We start from the raw sequence: 23,083 nt of genomic DNA, 5'->3' as shown, positions 1-23,083 counted from the left end.
TATCCCACAACATCAAGTTGATTTCTTTCTTTTTTTTTTTTGTGATGTTTCGACAGTCTCAAAGCAACTGCTTTTTATAACACATTAGAGAAAACATTTGGACCACTGTTGCTCTGGGTAAATTCTTCAAACTCCAAATAGAAGCAGTAAACATGTGAGTATAAATATGACAATCATTTGTTTAACTGTGACAATTTTAGAGAGTTTTTGGCATGCTCAAAGGGACAGAGATTTTTGTGGATGAGTAAAAAATAGCTCAAGTATTGTTTATCCCACTTTGACGAAGTCTTGGGTGACATTATCAATTTCTTGCAAAAATTGGCGTGTTTGTACCTAATATCACATTATGGGAAAGGAAATAAATGTTAAAGTTTGCCTCCCTGGAGGGAGTGGGGTTGGTGAATAGTATAGCAGATAATTATTTACGGACAGTCTTACATGAATAAAATTGTCATGGCTTTTATCTGATGACCAAAAGATTTTTAGTTGTTTGTTTTGATTAGAAGTGGCATCAATCCTAGCTTTTTGGTAATCCTTAACTTTCTAAAATCTAAAATTTAAATTTGTCTGGGAATGTGTTTCAAGGGAGCCATATTCTATGGAAGCAAAACTATTACCATTCTTTTCACGGGGATGCCCTTCCTGTAAAGGGAAGGCTGACAAAAGGGGTTATTAAAATTCAGATCCTGAAAGAAACTCTTCTCCATAATGAAACTTATCTTTCCTCCCAAGGCAGAAGACAAGAGAGTCCTTCCCGGATGCTTACGTCCATAATAGGACACCCACATCTCGTAGAGCTGTTCTGGGACATGCAGACAGAGTAGAAGAGTCCAAAAACCCAGCCAATATCTAATGCCAGAATCAAAGTTATAAGCACAAGTCACAGCGCCTGTCTGGTCAGCGAGAAGGCATTCTCCAGAAAGGGCTGAAAAAGGAAAATATTCAATGGCCAAGCAGGACCAACAACAGCCTCAAATTCACATGCAAACAACCCCCCTTCCCACCCCCAAAGAAGTTTGCAAAAAGATATTAGCCTTCAAGAAGCACTTGCAGAAATTTTCATTTTGCTGCATGGGAAGAAGACAAGATAATGGGCCCCTAACCTTGGCTGTGAAAGCTAAGTAGGGGCTGCGATCTACTTTAAAATTCTTACAGGAAATTACTCAAACAGGGGGAAGAGGCTAGAGAAATGGTCAGTCATTAGGTTTAGACCAGTGATTCTGGCCAGGAATTATGCCCAAACCACAAATCTTATTTTAAATTCTTATTGCAGAATATGAAAAATATTTTCATTTTTTACAGATAATCCTCCTCCTCTTTAGTCATATATGGAGTTATATTTTAAGGTTGACCAGAATTTGCTATACAGAAAGCAAAAGTAGCACGTTCCCCAAGTTCCCACAGAAAGTGGGAACAGATGAAGTGAACGGGCTCCTGGATCCTTCACCAGAATACATGGGCTTCTGTCGAAAACTATTCGCAAATTCCGGCTTTAGATGGTTTTCTGGTGACCAGCCGGTATCCTCCCAAGCTAAGCTTGTGTATCTTTCCGAGTTCCGGAAGGATACACCTGGATCGTAAGGCTCGTTCCGCCATTGGCTACCTGTGCATTCGGGACCTTGAACCTCACTCCTCACGCAGTAGCGAAGCCGTGGAGGAAAAACGGAAGTCTAGATGCGCCTTCCAAAATACGATAAGCTCTGGATTTTCATAACGGTGTTCTAGAAAAGGTAAGCCATTTGCCAAGAAAAGCCTTTCTAGGCCACATCGAAGCGGCTGTGCCCGAAGTCTGCAGCCTCTTAGCATGAAATTAACACCTGCCCCAAACCCTTGATCTTTAAATATGTTTCACAAGAAGCCTTCCTCGATTTGATCTTGGAGCCGCTTACAGGAACTTTTTTTTTCTGCAGAAGTAAAGTTGAAAACACTGACCTTCACCTCTAGCATCTCCCATCAGGAAAAGCCATCTTTTCCCCCAACCGTCTAGACCTAAGCATAACCAATGTGCCTCCGCTAGTCCCGAGGCTTCACAAGCACCCCTCACCCTCCTCTTTAGGGACTCGGGAGCAGTAGCCAGTGAAATTGCAGCAAAAGGTAGATCTCACTGTCGAGTTGCACCCAAGTGAAGAAACTGGATATGGTCAGAAATGGTGGAGTTTAAAACGTGCTCTAAAAATAACGTGCCTGGATAGTGGCCACCGTCTTAAGGCTCTTCCTCTCCAGGCCCTCTCCTCATAAATATCCACCGTGGCTGTCATTAAGTTTAGCCTGAAAATAAAATCCCCTCACTCCATCAAGAAATAGCTCCAAACTTAGAGTGTGTGCTCAAAATATTCATGATGAAATCATAACCTTATATTTATAGTCTTTTGGATTGTGTATGACATTCTGTTTCCCATGGTGTTTTTCGTTGCGAGGGCCAGACGTGGAAAGCGGCCTCGGAGGATGACCGCGAGAGCACTAGCCTCAAGGAAATGCTGTTTATCGTCATTTGGAGCCGGATGGTCGTGTGACATCCTCCTCCTTCCCTGAGCCCTATCCCCTGCCCCAGAGTTGGGTCTCTTCCCCCACCCCATTCCCAGCTGGTCCCCAGTTTCCTGGTCCTGTCTCCTCATCCAAGAAGAGTGAACTGGACTTCCAAGTAGGAAGTGGGGTGTGTGCCTGAGATCATCCCCTCCCCCAACAACCCCTTCCTCTTTTCTGACCTTTCCTGTCCTCTAGACTTCCTCCCCATTTTCACTGAGGGAGATGGTGTGGATCTTAATGGTTGGAACTTGGTGGGTCTCTCCACCGTTGTGGGTGGAGGGCCCTGCACAGCAGCACACCTGCAGAAAGCTTTTACTTCTCACCCGGGCTGTGGTGCAGGCTGACTGGTCTTTGGACACTGTAATCCTGGCAGATTCACGGGGCATCGAAGAGAAAAATTTCCATTCACAGACCCCATCCGTCTTGGAGATCTTATAGAAGGTCTCTCCAGATCCCACTGGGATGCGAACCAGGTCCTTGTGTTGCCCCTCGAGGGCGTGGCTGGGTGGGTGCAGGGTATAGCCCAGGGTGTGTTTCGAAGACTGCTTTCGGCGGAGACATTGGATTCTCAAGACATTCTGGAAGGCCTTTTTAAACTCCTGACTGGAGCACGGGTATATAATGGGGTTGATGCAGCTGTTTAGGTATCCGAGCCAAAATGCTATTTTAAAAACGGTTTCCGAGGGCTTGAAATCAGGGAAGAAAGACCCTGGAAGAAAACACAGAGTTGGACATATTATTTGTGAGTCAACAGGCCAACTGGCTAGGAAAACAAGCAAACAAACTGACACACATACTTTTACATCTCTCAGATGTCTCCTGTGATTCTGAGTGCATCTGCGTTTCTCACATCTAACTGGATAGCCTGTGTGGACTGTCCTCCGAGGCCCTTCTCACCTGGTTTATACGTGCAATATCTAATATGGGAGCCAGACCCACTGGATAGGTTTGTACCAGTTCTAATCGACATCGCTTGATTGCTGCAATGAAGCTTTAAATAATAAAAAAATGAAGGCTGAGTGTGATATGTGAGTTGTTTTGACTGCATTTAAAAACAAGTTAGGGGGGGGTTGCATGGGTGGCTCAGTCAGTTAAGCATTTGTCTTTGGCTCAGGTCATGATCCCAGGGTCCTGGGATAGAGCCCCACATTGGGCTCCCTGCTCGGTGGGGAGCCTGTTTCTTCCTCTCCTCCCCGCTCGTGCTCACTCTTCTCACTCATGCTCTCTGTTTCTATCTTTGTCTCTCTCTCTCTCTAAAGTAAATAAATAAAAATAAAATCTTGAAAAAATAAAAAAATAGAAACCAGTTGGAATCCATTAAATAAGCGACATTAAAATGGGGTTACCTAAAAATTCATTGTCCTTTGATGTGGGGTTACATAGACACAGCCTAAGTTATTATGAATCTCTTCTCTCCTGCACATGGGAATTGTAATTTTTTTATTTTTATTTTTTAAAGATTTTATTTATTTATTTGACACAGAGAGAGAGAGAGAGAGATCACAAGCAGGCAGAGCAGAAGGCGGAGAGAGAGAGGGAAGCAGGCTCCCTGCTGAGCAGAGAGCCCGACTCGGGGCTTGATCCCAGGCCCTGGGATTATGACCTGAACTGAAGGCAGAGGCTTTAACCCACAGAGCCACCTAGGGGCCCCAAGAAATGCTTTTCAATATTCAATTCAAAAATATGTACCACCAACATAGAACGTAATTGTATTTCACCCTCCCAAACATGTATTTTTATATCAGCATCCTCAATTATCTATGCAAGAGACTGACATTTCAAGAATAAATGATTCATGGGGTGCCCAGCTGCCTCAGCAGGCAGAGCATATGACTCCTGATCTCAGGTCACAAGCTCAAGGCCCAGGTTGAGTGAAAAGCTTACTTAAAAAAAAGAAGGGGGGGCACCTGGGTGGCTCAGTTGATTAAGTGGCCGACTCTTGGTTTCTGTTCAGGTCATGATCTCAGGGTCCTGGGACTGAGCTTCAAGTTGAGCTCCATGCTCAGTGGGGAGTCTGCTTGAGGATTCTTTCCCTCTTCCTCTGCCCTTCCCCCTCCACCAACTCTCTCTCTCAAATAAATAAGTTAATTAAAAAAATATGCATCTTACTTATGGTGTGTTAAGATTACAATGTTTACAATGAATACCTAGAATGTGTACTAAAAGTAATTAAAATAAAATTTAAAAAATTATTCTAGAACATTCTCAGTGCTTACTACAGTCAACAAACAGTTAAGCAGAGGAAAGTCACAGTTACGTTAAATTTATAATAATTTATATATAACATAGATTAAATTATCAAAGAAAGGATTAAACTGACAAAACAATGGAAACTTAAAGCATGAGCAATTTTAGGAATTATCATTACTGAGGTTTCAAACTGAAAAAACAATGACTGAAAAGGCTGTCACAAACTTGATTGCTACAGTGAGGGATAATTACTGTCATGGTGATGGGTAAAGGCATACAGAACTCACAGTGTTCTTTAGTCTCTGGACCACTCTTTTCTTTTGCATCAACCTAAGGTCTTGATTTCACATCTTTTTCTCTCTGCTCTACAGACCCATCAGAGTCATTACAAGCTGTTGGGGGTGCTTAAGATCCACTCTCATGAACATTGCCCTGAAACTCAGCAGGGGGTCTCCAAATACAAGTGAAACTGAACTTAAATATTACAGAAGCAAATAAGACAAAATGGTACAGTGGTGGCTGGGAGCATTTATTGCCTCTAAAATATGGACACACATATAGATGATTGCTGTTATGTGAGAAAGTGATATTCTTTTAACTCCAAACCATTTAATGTTTTCCTGTAATTTTTTTTTTAAATTTTATTTTTTATAAACATATATTTTTATCCCCAGGGGTACAGGTCTGCGAATCGCCAGGTTTACACACTTCACAGCACTCACCATAGCACATACCCTCCCCAATATCCATAACCCCACCCCCCTCTCCCAACCCAGTTTTCCTGTAATTTTAATGGAATTGACTTTGTATTGAGTGCCTGGTTTGTGGTAAATGCTTTAAATACAATTTAATCACCATTAGTAACACTGAGAATTTTGGGATTCTTCTCAATATCCTTATTCCTAATTTAGGAAGGAAGAAACTGTGATTTCATGGGGTTGAGTAACTCAGGTCAGGTCACTTAAGCAGATAATTAATAACTGGTAGAGCTGGGATGTGAAACTGGCTAGCATGACTTTAGGATCTACGTTTCCTCAAGAAGTACCAAACTATACCAGAATAACAAATCTCTTGAGAAGGAAGGTGATGTACAGGGAGTGATGAAGTACACAGTTGGCAAAAGTGAAAATGGAAAGATGCTTTCTCAAACTTTGAGAGGTGGAGAAAGTGGCCAATGCCAACGTGACTGGTAGCTTTGTGTGAATATAGTCAGTTCTAGAAAAAAAAATTATCTTAATTATGACGCCTATATATTGTCCACTATTTCTTTCTAATAGCGACAGTGACACAATTAAAGGACCCTGCTTCATGAAGGCATGCCTTGGCCTGGGCTTAGCGAGGATATATGAGCCAGGCACACCTCGTCTGTGGATGTCACCGTTCTGTAAATCAGGTAGGCAAGGGAGTGTATTTCTCTTATTTGAAGAATTGCAATAAAAAAGAAAAAAATATATGAGTATGAATTCTGAATGCGAGTGCTAAGAAAGTGATTTGGGAACCCTGGAATTTCCCACAATGTTTTCAAGAACACTGTCCTCGCAGAGCCCAGTTTTGCATTCATGAATCTCAAGAAATCTCTTCCCTCCCTTGAGCCCTCTCAAATTTCAGGTCTGGCTGACACAGAGCCGGGCTCTAGGGTTTCTCTATACTGGCCTTCCTGCTGTGTCCACAGTTTAAGAGGAGAATACCAGTTTCCCAGTCTGTGTGCTCAAAACACCGTCTCCTCCCTGCAGCTAGGGTATAGGGGGAGACAGGGAGATGGTTAAAATGAATTTACACCAAGATTGAAATGTCAGACGGTCTCCAGCTTTAATGTTCCAGGGATATTGTCTCAGATAATCCAAGCAAATCTCTAGATGTTGACTTTTCACACTAATCGAGAGATACTTCTGGACCACAGGCCTTTGCATAAAATTACTCCCTTTTAATTCATCCCATTAAGGGTGTGACAGTGCCTACATGTGTCAAAACCTAGCATAATCTGCCCATTCCCAGTCTGACCATCCCATAGGGGCAGGTCACGGGATCCATTTCTCCTTCTGGCATGTTCATCCTCCTTGGGGGTGGGGGGGGTCCCTTTCAGCAGCTGCTGGCAGATACAAGAGAGGCAGTCACAATGGTGCGTCTTTCAGGAACTTTCCAAAAAGGTGAGAAAAGTCAGCATGGGCCATTTCCCTCCTTATTCATATCCTTCAATGTCTTTTTTGTCTTTCCTTTTTCCTCCCCTAGGATGGAGAGATGGAGTGGAATCTGGCTTGGAAAAGAGTTGCTGCTGTCTGGTCCCCAGCAGGGTTCCCTCATCCCTCCATCTCCTTCTCTGTCTAAACCTTCCCCTTCAGGCACTGTCTTCTTGACATTCCCCACTATTTCTATCCTGGCCTCAATTTCTTCTCAGATCCCTTTCTACTTGACGATGATGCTTTTTAGGATGGAAGGGCTACTGAATCATGCTTCCTCCTGCTTTCTACCAACCCTGGCATGGAGTGCTGGGGTGGAACCCACCTGTTCCAGGATGGCGCCTCTGAGCCGGTCACTGGGCCGCAAACCCCCTCTGAGCCTGCACGGCATCCGTGTTGCTCGCTGACAGACCTCTAGAACCCAGCACGATTTCAGCATCTCAGAGGCTTCTCCCAGTTACTGCTGAGTGAGTGGCCAACCCCTAACTCTGCTTCCCAAAGATGTGGCCTGGCTTTCTTTTCTGCCTGACAGCTGTAGCCCTCATTTCTCTGCCTGCTGGTGCCTTCCTTCTTTTTCTGTGTGTGTGTGTGTGTGTGTGTGTGTGTGTGTGTGTGTGTGTCTGTGTGTGTGTGTGTGTTTTCCCTTTCCCTTTCTCTGCCTAGTTTCTGTTCAGTCCTCTGGTTTTCTCTGTGATGGTGCTTCACTACCTTTTCTTCCTTGCTGCATTACCTGGTATCAAACGCCCATTGTTGTTCTCATCATGTTCATAGGGAGAGCCAGACTTCTGAATGAACTGCAGGAGCATAGAGGCTCCTATTTCTCTTGTAACCATAGGTCAGCTGTGCTCTCCCACACCTCTGGCTCCCCGCCCAGACTCTGCTTCAAAAGGAGCAAATGGCCCCCAGCTTAATTCTCTGAACCCCTTAGCCTGCAGGTCATGTCATCCCTTGCCTGTGAATCTGTCTGGTTAAATTCTTGGGCTTTGGAAAATCCCAAGCCTCTAGGGACTCATCTCTTCACTGAGTTTCCTTCTGCCACTTGGTCTGCTGCAGAATTTCTGGCTCTTTTTTTTTTTTTTTTTCAGGACCCTCCAAAACATCTTGGTGAACTAAAACTTGGCCAGACATGGCGGGAACAATATGAGTCTATCCTTGAACGCCATCCACGCCTTTATCTTTGGGGGTTTAGAACCCTCACCTCCACTGTCGAGGCCTCTAGATTTCGAGGGGGAAATTGAAACTGATGGTTTCAAATGATGCCCCTTATGTCTAATCACTTCATGTCCTCTCCATTGGAAACACAAAAGGCAAGGAGGATCCTAATGGAGTTCTCAAATTCTAACCCAGCACTGGTCATGAGAAAGTTCTTCTTCAGTCCAGCTCTCTCAGAATCAGGATGCCTTGCTATGGAAGCAGAAGACTAGGCTCTAGCTTTCCAGCCTCTGCTGCTTCATTTCACCCCCCTGCAAACTTCACATCTTTTTTTTTTTTTTTAAAGATTTTTATTTATTTATTTGACAGAGAGAGATCACAAGTAGACGGAGAGGAAGGCAGAGAGAGAGAGAGAGAGGGAAGCAGGCTTCTTGCTGAGCAGAGAGCCTGATGCGGGATTCGATCCCAGGACCCTGAGATCATGACCTGAGCCGAAGGCAGCGGCTTAACCCACTGAGCCACCCAGGCGCCCCAAACTTCACATCTTAATGACAACTTCGAGAGACACCAGGTTATGATAAGCCTGAATTAGCCAGAGTCACAGAATGCTGGAACGTGGAGAGTGGCAGAAAGTTAGTGCCTAGGCAGCCCCGCTGTCCCTCCTTAAAGATGAAGACAGTGAGACCCAGGAGGAGAACGGTTTCCACAAAATCAGCCGGATCATTTGTGGTCCAGCCAGGCCTCGACCCGGGCTCCGCGTGGCTTCACCTATTTCCGCTCCTGATCTCGTGTGCCATTTAGCCACCCCCGCTGTGGCCCAGAAAGCGTTCATGGCTGTTCTGTGCAGCTGCTATCATAGGATGATGACAGGATTTTCAGAGATCATGAGAATCAAAGGGGAGGAGAGCGGCACCATCGATAACGACAGCATTTAAAAAGTCGTAATGTAGTGTTCAGACCCTGGAAAAAAGACCCTGAAATAGCCCCCCCTGCAGGGTATCACATTCTGAAAACTGAAGTTTAAATGACTCCAATTAAGAGATGTGGACTCCAAAGGAGAAGCTAATGTTATGTGGCAATGGGAGCAAATGACCCTGCATTGTTTCTTCCCATCCACCCCGTGCTCTCTGTGTGTGGTACCAGGTCTAATGTGACTGTAATGCATCCAGTGAACAGAGGAGAGACACAAGCTGTTGAACAAAGAGGCAGCCAGCGCCCCAGGCCAAGGAGTTCCAGTGCCAAGCAACATTCAGGCCAGATCAGTGGGCATCTTATTGCCAAGAAGAAAACTCTGGCCCACTGAACACAACTTTCCCCAAGAAGAGCTGTTGGAATTGAAAGATAAGTGTGGGACCAAGTTTCTGGGCTCCCAGTTTGGCCATGTCTGAGTGACATCCCCGAGCCCTCCTGAGGTTCATCCAGGGGCCACCCTTGGGGGGTTCTCAGCCAGACAAGAGTCTTCAGGTTCTCCACCTGAAATCACGGGCAGGAATATCGAAGAATTCCGTCCAGACTAGCCACGAGCTAGAGCCCTAGGCTCTCAACTGAACACTTGCGGAAAGACTTCCCATGAAATGAAATACAAGTCCGTGTACAAGCAGAGATCCATTTTCCTGAGAAGAAGACTCCAGCTTCCATCGGCTTCCCACTGTGATCTTGGGGGCATAGCGGTTGGCTAAGCCTGGCTCCCCGCTCCTGAGAAGAAGCTGTTCACCTGGCTGGCACACCTCACTGAGTGCATCTATCTTGACAGCATCAAGCTTACACACGGAGCAAGGGGCTGTTATTTCCACACATCTTTAGAAGGACCTGCTCTTTTCTTCTATTTAACTGAGGTTTGAAATGGTGTAATTCTGGTCTTGTGCCTGTTAGGGAAGTAATGAGGTTCCTCCTTTCAGGGAGTTAACAGGTTGAGTCTTTTCTGAACTTTCCAGCAGGGAGCTGGGCTAGTGGTCAAGGGGAGGAAGCCTGGAGGTGTTCGAGGGTGCAGTGAGTAGGCTGGAAGGTGCACGCTGTGTGCTAAGTACACAGAACCAAACAGAACAAACCTGGGGCACTACGGGGACCGCCCAGTGCTGCCCCTTTTCCCTTTTTCCAGGGACTGGGGTTACAGGTCTATGTTTTCCAGTGTCAAGAACCACTGCTTCCTCTGACCCAGGCAAGAAAGAGGTCACATGGAGGGAACATTCTCTCATACCTCACAGTTCTGCAAGTGGGACACACTCTTTAATGGGACCCTTCTGGCTAGCCGACATGGCTCTGCAGAAATTAGGGATTTTACTCCAGAAGAGTCCAGGCTGCTCAAATTGAAGCTCTACAAAGGGTTTTTCTCACCAGTTATCAAAGCCCCAGCTAGGATTCCTTCTTTCAGAGGGTTTTCCAGAACACGGGTGTGCAGCCCCAGTGTTCTCCATAAGCTGGGGGGAAAAGAACTCCTGCCCAGCTGGGCTAGAACTCCTGCACATTTCCCTCAAGCGAACTCATTTTGAAATGAGTTAATAATTCAAATGCTTTCAAAAGACAGCAAGATTCCTCCTCCCCTTCTCCCCCGTACCCTGCCGCCCCCCCCCACCCCCCACCGCTTTACTTGATTTGGGAAAATGCCAGCAATTAAGCCATCATGTTCTTTTACAGGTTGTTTCCTTAAAAATGCTCTCCTTTCATAAACCAGCCCATTTTCCAAATATTGCCACTTTCATCAAGGTCATCACCGGTCCATGAGTCTCCCATTTGAAACATCTTATCATCTCCATGCAAGAACTGGCCCCCCAGGCACCTGGTCCAAAGAAGAGCAGTCCTCAAGCGAGCGTGGCTTCTCTCCTTTGTGCTACATATCACGTTCTGCAAGCTTTTGAAAATTTTTTTCTTGTGATGAGAACTTTGCGATTTACTTTCTTAGCACCTTTCAAGTATGCAACACAGTGTTAGCTGTAGTTCCCATACTATACATTGTATCCTGTGACTTATTTGTTTTAGAACTCTAAGTGTGTACCTTTTGATCCTTTTGCTCATTTCATCCACCTGCCACACACCCCCCTCAAATTTTCTCCTTTACCATGTTTTCTTTGATCACCTCATCCTCTAGAGTGTGCAATAAAGCTCTATGGGGCTTGGGGCGGGGGGGAGAAGTGGGAGGGGGTAAGGGGCAGACTGTTGTTCTCACTGTAGGGCAAGCCCAGGGGTTGGCTCAGTCCTGGAAAGGAGTGTGCATATTTGACTCCTCCTCCTCTTTGTCTTAAATTCCAACCAGTCACTAAGCCTCACTGGTGTTTTCCTTTGAAACACCTTTTTAAGCCTTGCCTTCCCCCACCTCCCCCACAGCCGACCCTGCACCCCTGCATTGTGGCAGTGGAACATGGAGGGTCTCTTCACTTCCGGCCTCACTCAGTGCTGAGCCAAGAGTGCCTGACTCATCACCCCGCAGCCTTGTCAGGATGGTGCCCCTTTCCCCCTCAGAAATCAAGGGAGTTCAGGATGGAGGAGGACCAAGAAGGCATGGATCGTCCTTTCAAGCTGTGTGAGTCAACTGCCCCTTCTGAGCCTCAGTCTCCACATCTGTGAAATGAAAGGTTTGCCCCAGGTCATGGTTACCACCCCTTGCTCCCTATAAAAGCTTTCACCTCTAGGAAAACTGAAACAGTCCAAAGTGAACATCAGGCATATGTCAGGTGGGATGGTTAAGGAGCCCGAGGTGGGGAGGGGGGGGAATGGCCAAAAGGGAAGAGGGCAGACTGGAAGGAAGGGCACCCAAGGTTTGGGGTAAGGTTTTGAGAAGGACATTCTAATGTCCTTCCTGAAGATTCGTGTCTAAACTGGAGGGGACGAGGAATGGAGAGGAGACACCCAAGGGCTGTGGTCATGAGCCACTCCCGCGCAGGGGCACATGCAACCCTCTAGGCCCACTGACATGAGTTACACTGAGCAGGGACAGTGTTTGCTCTTCCTCGTGGGGCATGGCACACTCAAGCTTCTGGCAGAATCAGGGCTCCCATGCCCCTTGGTAATACGGGGGCTGCATACATGCACATCTAGAGCCTGAGAGGCTCAGACACTGGTCACCTGGTCATCTCCATGGGGATGGCACAGAAAGAGAAGAAAGTGCTAGAAGGCATGAGACAACATTTTCAGAAATAACTAGAAGGGAGGGAGACTTTTCAAGGGGCTCAGTAATACAGGGAGGCGAACCTCATAATGGTGAGATCTGTCAGGATGTGCGTCGTGAGTTATCTTTGTGCTGCCGATAAGATAAAATTCAAGCTTATCACCTGTCAGTCCAGGCACTTCATCATTTGGCTTCCCCAGCCTTACACAACCTCCTCTCATTACTCATACATTCAACAAAATGATGCCCTTAGGATCTTCGGTGAGGTAGGCGCTGTTGTAGATACTGGACATAGAATGGTCAGGAAAATGAGTACGTTCCTGTTCTTGGAGTTCATGTTTTGTGAGTATTTCCAGTAAGTGCCCGTGAAATGGAACTGTGGATTTCCAACACCAATTCTGTCTTTCTTCCGTGATAGACTGTTCGCCATAACTGTCAATCCACCAAGGTGACCATGGCCTCAGCTCATGGGCTTCTCTCCCTTGCTCTCCTGCTCCCCGCTCAGTGACTGAGCCTCTCCCTTGCACCCATTCTAACTGGAGTCTATTCTGGTTGCTGATCTTCAAAGCTGTGTTCAAAATCCAGCTCACCCACGAACCCTTCCTGCCTGGCGGTCTATCTCATTTTCTCTCCATTCCCCCTAAGCACTGGACCTTAGCATTTTTCTCTGTAGTACTCATCACCTCCCTTTTTCTTGAATATAAACTCCCTGAGGGGCAGAAGTTTTTGTCTTTCCATTTTACTGCTGTATCCTCAACACCTATGACAGCGTATGGCATATGGTGAGCCACAATAAACACTTCTGAATGAATGATACAGTCCATCCTTATGGTTCTAGCCTCTCCAAGGACACATAGCACTTCTCAGCCCTCACTTACTCCTCAGTGAGGAGCATGATTTGCAGTACTGAATCAGTGGATGCCATTTGTTGATGGAAGAAAATAGCATTTTGAATAAAATTCCCACTTCAAGTACTTAGAGCTGGAAACATACTCGTAAATGGGGAAAGAGGTGCTGTCTTACCTCACATTCCAACACTTTATCTTCCTGACCTATGAGACTCTTGTATTTACATAAAAACAAAACCATTCTATAAATAATTTTATACAGCTAAGTCACAGGTACTACCTGAAATTATTACTCCAGTGCTTATAAAAACATTTTATAGGGTCTTACAGGAAAGGCTGAAGCCTGTAATTAAGATGAGATCATCTTGGGCACGTGGGTGGCTCAGTCGGTTAAGCCTTTGCCTTTGGCTCAGGTCATGATCCCAGGGTCCTGGGATCGAGCCCCACATCGGGTTCCCTCCTCGGCAGAGAGCCTGCTTCTCCCTCTCTCCCTCTCCCTACTTGTGCTCTCTTTGTCAAATAAGTAAAAATCTTTAAAAAAAAAAAAAGATGAGATCATCTTTAGCAGCCTCTCCTCTTTGTGGGATGAGAATCCAAGGGCAAATGCCGCAGATCCAGAGCAGTGACACAAACAGTCAAAACTGGTCACCCAGGGAGGCAGCGCGGGGCTTTCTCAGAAGGACGTCCCTTCGCTGTGTGCTTAAAGGTTAAGGCAGGTTTCATTCCAGGGTCTTGCCAGCAAGGACATGGGTGAGTCGGCCGGCCCTTATGTGGTAAGAGGTAAACAGGCGAGCGGGCAGATGGACTTCTGGTTCTGCACTGCCCATGGAGATGCCAAATCTGAGTTCTCTGGATAATTCTCTACTTGGAAATGACACACCCGGTCCTCTCACCGGGTCACCCAGAGGCATGTTCCCTCATACAATGGCCACCCTCCAGGAATATTCTCTAGTTCTGTTTGAAGTAGAATAGGAGTAGTACTTTGATCTCCACTCCCAGCTCTGGCATACCCACCTCCCCTGCCCAGGTTAAGCCAGGGACAGAGGGTGTCTGTGGACCTCTGCTCACCTCACCCCAGTCCTAGGCTCAAACAAGACCAGACCAGCTGAGTGCCTCACTCAACTCCATCAAAAACAGGTGATGTTCAAACTGACAAAACATGCATGTGAAGGCATCTTAATAGCTTGTTTTCAAAATAAAATTGTCTTTTTGGAAGCTTGAACACGGCTTCTAAATACAGCTGGGCAAACCAAATTTCAAATGCAGAGAGGACTAGAAAAAATTTCTCCTGAGTTTTAAAAGGCAATAGAGTATGGCACTGTTTTGATTATTGACATCTTTGAAAACAGAGCTGACCTTGCTTCCGTCTTTCCGCATAAATGTGATATGGAGAAATCTCAGTTTTGCTGACAGGGGACAACCTCACTGTTTCCGAACTTAGCCCAGCTTTCTGCAATCTCAACTGAGAACTGATAGTCAAGCGGGCAAGAAAGACATTGGGGAAGCTTATCCATTTCTACGGCTTCAGTTTCCTTCCTTGTCTTGAAGACTGTCAAATCTCTATCTCAGTCTATCTCCTGCTCCCTTGTTCCAATTCTGCATATTCAACTATTACCAGACATTCTTTCTGGTTTCTGTTTCCAAACTGAACTCATCTCTGACAGAACCTACTTTTTCTTCTCTGCTCCATTCTCAGTAGATGGCACCCTTTCCCCTAAGTTGTACCAACCAGAAACCACCATCACCCTCAACCCTTCAGTCTCCCACCTCCAGGATGATATCCAATCTCCCAGTCCAGACTACTGAACCTTCCTTGTCCTTGTCACCATCCATCCTAGTTCAGGCCACCATCATCTCCTGCTAGGATCTTGTATCAGCTCACTAACTGAGCTTCCTGCTTCTAGTCTTACCTCCTTCCAATCTACTGCCCCCACTGTAGCCAGAGAGATTCTAGGAAAACAAACTTGATTATATCAATTTCAATGACTCTTCATTGAATTCAAGATCAAGTATAAATTCTGTACTATGACTTATTAAATCCACAGGTCTGGGAGACTGAAAATCCACTTTGCTGGATAACTAATTAGTAGAGATAGTGATCCAAATGTCCAAAGATTCTAGTTAGTATTACAGAAAAGTAGAAAACTATAACCAGTAGAAGTTTAATATTTGCATCACTGTTAACTAAGTGACACAGTATCTTTAGTTCACTAGGATGTGGTTTGGGGTCACAGTGGTTGATGTATCATAGTTTAATCCTAAGGAATAATTATATGGCATCCAGAAGATAGCATGCCCATTAAAACGTCTTCCCAAGGTCAGAGCATAGAAGCCACTCATGAATTGCCAACTGTTCCAGTAATAGCGAAGACAGTTGGGTTCAGAAAGTTTTGCAAAATTCTTGAGTCAGGGAAACAGAGAGGGAGACAAACCATAAAGACTCTTGACTCTAGGAAATAAACCGAGGGTTGCTGGAGAGGAGGTGGGTGGGAAGATGGGGTAACTGGGTGATGGGCATGAAGGAGAGCATTTGATGGAATGAGCACTGGGTGTTACATGCAACTGATGAATCTCTAAATTCTACCTCTGAAACTAATAATACACTACATGTTCATTAAATTGAATTAAAGAAAAAAAAAAAAAAACCTTCCTGAGTCAGGAATAAAGATGCCTGAAAGATAAACACAGACAGTGGGGATGAAAAGCCAAAGATGGGGACAAGTGCATTTGAGGCTGCCTGAAAAGAACCAATCCCTGTGACAGGGTGTGATGTTCTGTTACCCCAAATAGTCGCATTTCTAAGGAAAGGCTGCTCCCCAATGTTGTGATTCCCCTCTGAAATGCCTACCTAGTATTTGCTCAGATCAGGTAATTAATTCAGAATACATCTGATAACTATCAACAGTCGTTTCTGGATGTCCTGCCTGCAACAGTGGCCTTCCTGAGCACCTCCAGCACAGCTGGCTTCATCTCCCATGCAGGTGTTCAAGTCTCAGGACTTCTACCTGGGCTGTAGCTGTCAACTCATCTTTCATTCATAGACACATTTTCATGGGAAGAGAAGAATGCTACCATAGTTGGTAAAAATGAAAATGATAATTCTCCCTATTTTTGTTGATTCCAATTTGATTTTGGTGAGTTAGAAGTTAGTTCCACCTCATGTCCCAAGATAGGTATCAGTGTTAGCAAGTGGATGGCACAGAACATATTAGAATCTGGGGGCTCCAGCAGGTTTCCACTTTCCTAAGCTTTTTTTTTTTTCCTTTCATAAGGCTTATATGTGTCTAGGAATCATCAAAGAGGGAGGCTGTTAGGTGCAAGGAGACCAACTAAGAGGCTAGCACATGGATCTGGCTTAGAATTCTGACAACTAGAAGCTATGGAAAGACAGACTTGGGCTGCCCCAGAAGTTGGTTTTATCAATGGAAGGATCTTAGGATCAGATGGATAACCAGTTCCCGAGGTATCTTACTGGGGACTCAAGCATCATAAAGCATCCTATTATGATATTCTTGGAGGTACATTCAAACCCTGAAGTTTCAGAACTTCCTAAGTGAGCAAACACTACTGGGAAAGAAAAGTTGGTTCTTCTGAATGCCTGCTTCCTTTTCAATATGGGAATAAAGAAATGGTGCACTGGAAGCATTTTTAAGAGGAATACACATATAAAGATATGGACATGGTACTGAATCTGACAAATGATATGCTTAGCATGACTTACCTTTTTCTGTGAGTGGGACTAGTCTACATATAGCTCAACAATTCCTCAATTTTATTCATTAAAAACAAAGGATCCAACAGACGCATTTTGATCCAAATTGTTGTTGGAATAATTTACAACCACCTCCTATAAACCCTCCAGGCACCAAAAACCAAGCTGACATCTGGACTAAATGGATAAGGATGTAAAAACACAGAAAGGGTATGACACTTGCTCAGGGTTACAGAGCTGGTGAGCAGGAGGAAGAGATGAATAACTTTGATCTTCCCTTCAAAAATCTTTCCATTATTAATCCATTAAATTTTTCAACTGCAAGAGGAGACCCAGTTATCTAGGACTTTTCAGAGAACCAATTCTTAAAAAATAGGTATACTTTCAAGATTAATATCTGAAGCTAGCATTTAGACATCAAGTGTATAATTTGAGTCCTTGCTTGGTTTTTGAGCTCATGAGCCATATATACATTTCTACTTAGATTAACTATAGGAATTTTGATATTAATGTGTGAAAATGACACACCCTAATCTGCTTGTCTTCTCACGTTCCCTGTCTCTATAAATGATTATTAACATTCACTCACTTGTTTATGACAAAAACCTGGCAGTCAATCCCAATTCTTTCTTTCTTATATCTCCAGTAGATGATATCACCTAACATTGCCCAAGCCTTTCCACATCTCTCTAGATCCACTGTCATGGGCTAATTCAAGCTGCCACCATCTGTCACCTCTAAGGTCCTTCTCGTTGGTTTCCTGCATGCATGCATAGTCCTCCCTTTTCTCTAGGATGATCTCTATGAAATGCAACTCCAGTTCAGTGACATCTCTGTGTCAAATGCTTCCCGTGCTCTTGGATGAAATCCACAATCACTAACATGGCTCATCAGGCCAAATGATCTGGTCCTCCCTCCCTCTTCTGTCCTGCCTTGCATACCTTCCTAGACTCCCTCCTCTGATCACTGCTTGATTCATGCACTGCTTCTGTGCCCCAGAGTCTTTGCACCTGCTGTTCCCTTTGCATGGAATGTTGTCTCCATCTCCATCCCCATTGTGGTGCTAATTCCTCTGCATCCATTAGGTTTTTACCTAAATTCCACTTCTTCAAGGAAAACTATCTGTGATCCCCTTCTATCCATCCACCGACCCCAGATGACAGGCTAGGACAGGTTCTCTTGTTAAATGCTACCAAAGCATCCTAGGCTTTTCACTCACTGCACCTGTCATGGTTGTTTTTGTAAGATTACATGTGTGATAATTTGCTTAGTAACTCTCCCTATGCATAAAATTTCATCAGGATAGGCATTGTACCTGATGCATTGTAGGTGTTTAATAAATAGATCTATTCGTGAATAGATATTCATTGAGCACTTACTACATGCTGGACATCATGAATTATTTCACAAACATTATTCCATTTAATTCCCCTGTACAGCCCTATGTGAATATATTATCAACCTCATTTTACCGATGAAGAAATGGAGGCTTAGGGAGTTTAATTCACAACTAAGGGAAAAGTCTGAGCTCAGATTCAAATCCAGACTTGTTTGTTGCCAAAGGTCATGCTGATTATGTTATCTAACCATCAGTCTGTGCTTTACTGGTGAAAATAGTGCACCGTGTTAGAGTACTCAAAGTTCAGTACAAAACCAATCATCCGAGGGGCTACGAAACCTAATCACACATTCCATGTACTATTTTTCAGAAAGCAGAGAAATATATGATTCAAATCATTAAAACAGAAACAAATTCTTGAGCATTCAAATTTTGTTTGCTCAGGATAGATGTGATTGGCTGTGTGAAAAAACCACAAACATTATATTCTGTCAAAGAACCTTTTGACAAAACTCCATTAATAAAATATGCCTAGGAAACAATCAGGTAAGGCTACGTCAGAAGGTATGACCGATCACTTAAAAACACTAGACAAAGTCTGGACCTAAAAGGAGAACTGAGATCTGCAGCTCCTGAACATGGAGAGTAAGGGAAACGTGAAGGAGAACAAATGGAAATCATTACCATCTGTCGTGCTGTGTGAAAATACCGATTCCTGCCACAGGCTTTTAGTTGCTCTGTGTTCCCTGGGAAGGAAACCCTGACAGCTCACAAGTCTGTTGATGAGAGCAAGTTTCATCCCTGGTCTGGGCCTCAGATCCCACACCCCTGTGGGCACAGAGGCCGGTTGTAAGCATTCATTCCATTTGAACTATGCCTTCTTCCATATGTTTGAGTTCCATATCCTTCAGGGTCTCCTGCTCATTCATTAGTGTTCGTCTCATCTCCTTCTAACCACCATCAGGGATACTTTCGAAGGCCAGAAACCAAATGTTCGGACTCTCTGAGTCTCTCTTTGTATCGAGATGCATCTGGAATTCTTGTTCTGGCTCTAAGGCTCTGGCCACCTGTGAGGCCTCCTGATAACCTCAATCATCTCCTTCAACAAGGGCCAGCCAGTCATTTTCTCCGAGCAGCTGCTCTGAGAGTCCTCACGTACCCTGAAATAACTCTGTTATTCAGTGTACTGGGGAAAAAGTATGTCTACCAACAGACCTATGTTCACATTTCTTGGATAGCCTGTGGCCCAATATTACTAAAGCTAAAATTTTAGCTACAAAATGAAAAGGTGTAGTTTTTTCCACTTGAAGATTTTCTTGGACTTGGTTGAATCCAATTAGGCAAATGACAGGTGCTTGTCCACGTGGTGCTATGCCCAGACTGAAGCTGGGGCCGTGTAATTATTACACTGTGTTTCTCTCTGGAACACCTGCTTCTTGAAGACACACCTGGCCTTTCTACCACACCAGGCACTTTGTTTCTTGTTTTTGTCTGTTGCAGATGAGAAGGCCCCTAGCAGTTAGACATGATTTTGTTTTGCAGGTTTTAAAGTTTTTAAGGTTTTGTGAGCTCATAATACCTACAAGAATTCTTCAGAATTCCATTAGGATGACAGTGGTGGTTCTAGGGTCAGATGTAAACTATTGAGCATTTTCAAGTTTCTGGCTTCATATTATGTACATTACCTTATCACATTACCTTATGCACATTACCTTATCACACCTGTGAGGTATATACTGTTTTTCCCTGTTTTACAGATGACGAAAACGGTACTTACGGAGTTTCATAACTTGCCAAAGAACAGTCAGCCAGTAGGAGGGCAACTGGATTCCAACCCACCTCTGTCTGGCTCCGGATCCTGCTCAGCTCCCCCTAGTACTGAATTTGCTGAGAATGGGCATTCCCTGCAGTCTGGTTTCTCTCCTGCGGTGCCGGGTGTTTACCGCTAAATGTCCACAGGCAAAGTGAGATCCTGATTTAGACCCCAAATAGAAAGTAGTACTGAATGGGTTAAGAAGTTCCAAGAAACTTCTTAACATAAACATGTATAGTCACTTTCTTTTTGGAATGCGTTTCTTTGTGTTTTGTCACCAAAACAGTTTGAAAAAGATCACAGCAAGTAAGTTAAGAAAAGATTGTGGTAGCATGGAGGACAAGGGGAGAGATGGAGAGGAGAATGGAGTTGAGGGAAATTGGAAGAGGAGGTGAACGATGAGAGACTATGGACTCTGAAAAACAATCTGAGGGTTTTGAAGGGCAGCGGGTGGGAGGTTGGGGGATCCAGGTGGTGGGTATTGGAGAGGGCACGGATTGCATGGAGCACTGGGTGTGGTGCAAAAATAATGAATACTGTTACGCTGAAAAAATAGAAAATTAAAAAAAAAAAGATTGTGGTTTTCTCAACTATAAAATGAATCCCTGCTAAATGTGGACGGTCTGTATCAGCCATGACCCTGGTGCCATATACACGCCTGTGCACACACACACATGAAATAGAAGTCAAGTGTGATGCTATGGTCTATAAATAAGGACACATTTTAAATAACTGGGATTGTATTTATAAAACAAGCTTTTTATTTTTTATTAACATATAATGCTTTATTAACCTCAGGGGTACAGGTCTGTGAATCATCAGGCTTATATATTTCACAGCACTCACCATAGCACATACCCTCCCCAAAGTCCATAACCCAGCCATCCTCTCCATAATCCCTACCCCCGCAACCCTCAGTTTGTTCCATGAGATTTAGAGTCTCTTATGGTTTGTCTCCCTCCCGATCCCACCTTGTGTCATTTATTCCTTTCCTACCCCGCAAACCCACCACGTTGCCTCTCAAATTCCTCATATCAGGAAGATCATATGATAATTGTCTTTCTCTGATTGACTTATTTCGCTAAGCATAATACCCTCTAGTTTCATCCACGTCGTTGCAAATGGCAGGATTTCATTTCTTTTGATGGCTGCATAGTATTCCATTGTATATATATAATACTACATCTTCTTTATCCATTCATCTGTTGATGGACATCTAGGTTCTTTCCATAGTTTGGCTATTGTGGACATTGCTTCTATAAACATTCAGGTGCATGTGCCCCTTCAGATCACTACATTTGTATCTTTAGGGTAAATACCCAGTAGTATAGCACAAGCTTTTGTGACCAGGCTTTCTTCACTCAGTATATCATGAACATTCTTCTACTTTATTTTTACTCCAGAGCACTATTTTTCATGGCATCCTAAAGTATTCCACCATGTGAATATAATACAATTCATTTATCTGCTCTTGTTAATTTGAAATTTGGGTCTTTCCACACTTTTTCCATTATAGATAACTACAGAAGAAATTTTCATGGGGATAGATCTGCAAGCACATTATGGAGGATTTTCTCCAGATAAATTTCTAGAAAAAGGAATCTGGGTCATATGGTTGAAAGTTCTGTAAGGTTTTTGTTGTTGTTTTTGATCCATTTAGTTCTCTCTGGAGAAGATATGTCTATTTGCTCTTGCACCACTACTGGGAACATAATAACAATATGGAGCTGACGGTGACTGTGAATTATAATGAGTGCCCGCTATGCGCTAAACATCGTGCTAGCTCTTTCTATGCAGGTGCTCAATGAGGGCACGTGCCAGGAAGCCTGTCTCATACAAAACATGACTTTTCCTCATAGGATTCAAGAAATACATCCCTACCAAGGACAACAAGGGGGCTATCAGACCTGCCTTCTGCCATTTGGTAAGGAAACATTTCATAGCAATGCCAAACCTCTTTTTACTTCTCAAACTGCCAAGATTTCCCAAACTCAAAGTCTTGATGCTTGGGTTTCTCTTCTTGGTATGCTCTTCCCTTGGGGTCTCATTTCAAGATCTTTCTCTTTCTCAGTTCCAAGGCTACCTCCTCTGTGATGCCTTGTCTGCATTTAAAGAATACTTCTTTCACCGAACTCCCCTTTCACCGAACTCATCAACATCCCTGCCATATTACCTCATTTCACTCCTATTTATTCCCTATGAACTCCTGTCATTTTGTCATTTTCTGAGACATTTTAAAATTGTCTTCCACCAATGAAATGTAATCACCCTGAATGCAAGGCACACTACGAAAAGGCCTGGTGGCCTCCCAGTGGAAGTTTACCAAAATTTTGAAGGAGAATTAGTATCTACTCTCCTGAAGCTATTTCAAAAAACAGAGGTGGAAGGAAAACTTCCAAATTTATTCTATGAAACCTGCATTACCTTGATCCCAAAACCAAAGACCCCACCCAAAAGAATTACAGACCAATATTCCTGATGAACATGGATGCAAAAGTTCTCACCAAAATTCTAGCTAATAAGATCCAACACGACATTAAAAGGATTGTTCACCACGACCAAGTGGGATTTATTCATGGGCTGCAAGGTTGGTTCAACATCTGCAAACCAATCGATGTGATATAACATCTTAATAAAAAGAAGGAAAAGAACCATATGGTCCTCTCATTGGAGGCAGAAAAAGCATTTGACAAAATACAGCAGCCTTTCTTGATTAAAACTCTCTGTAGTATAGGGATAGAAGGAACATACCTCAATATCATAAAAGCCATATATGAAAAACCCACAGCAAATATTATCCTTAATGAGGAAAAAACTGAGAGTTTTTCCTCTAAGGTCAGGAACATGACAGGGATGTTCACTCTCACCACTGTTGGTCAACATAGTGCTGGAAATTTTGGCCTCAGCAATCAGACCATACAAAGAAATAAAAGGCATCCATATCAGCAGAGAAGAAGTCAAACTCTCATTCTTCACAGATGATGTGATTCTCTATGTAGAGAGCCTAGAAATGGACCCTCAACTCTATGGTCAACTAATCTTTGACAAATCAGGAAAAAATATCCAATGGAAAAAAGAGTCTTTTCAATAAATGGTACTGGGAAAATTGGACAGCTATGTACAGAAGAATGAAATTTGACCATTCTCTTACACCGTACATAAATATAAACTCGAAATGGATGAAAGACCTCAAAGTGAGACAGGAATCCATCAAAATCCTAGAG

General features: G+C 43.9%; 1 protein-coding gene across 8 annotated transcripts in view; it reads right to left on the bottom strand.

The window, feature by feature from the left end:
- The window catches only part of ADRA1A (adrenoceptor alpha 1A), a 125,469-nt gene that overhangs the window by 7,943 nt on the left and 94,443 nt on the right, over positions 1-23,083 (bottom strand). For 3 of the 8 annotated variants that reach the window (XR_007125124.1, XM_047717529.1, XM_047717531.1), the window contains exon 3: positions 2,826-3,235. Coding sequence is in view for 6 of the 8 variants with exons in the window: in XM_047717529.1 (XP_047573485.1) it covers positions 2,826-3,235 (410 nt within the window). In the remaining 2 variants the exon portion in view is untranslated. Of the gene's footprint in view, positions 1-2,705; positions 3,236-23,083 lie in introns of those variants that run through there. The other 5 variants (XM_047717527.1, XM_047717528.1, XM_047717530.1 and 2 more) reach the window with 3 other exon arrangements.

Source organism: Lutra lutra, chromosome 2 (assembly GCF_902655055.1).
Source record: "Lutra lutra chromosome 2, mLutLut1.2, whole genome shotgun sequence".
Lineage (NCBI taxonomy): Eukaryota > Metazoa > Chordata > Mammalia > Carnivora > Mustelidae > Lutra > Lutra lutra.
Note: the sequence above shows the minus strand (reverse complement) of the source record. Positions and strands in the feature narration are given on the sequence as shown.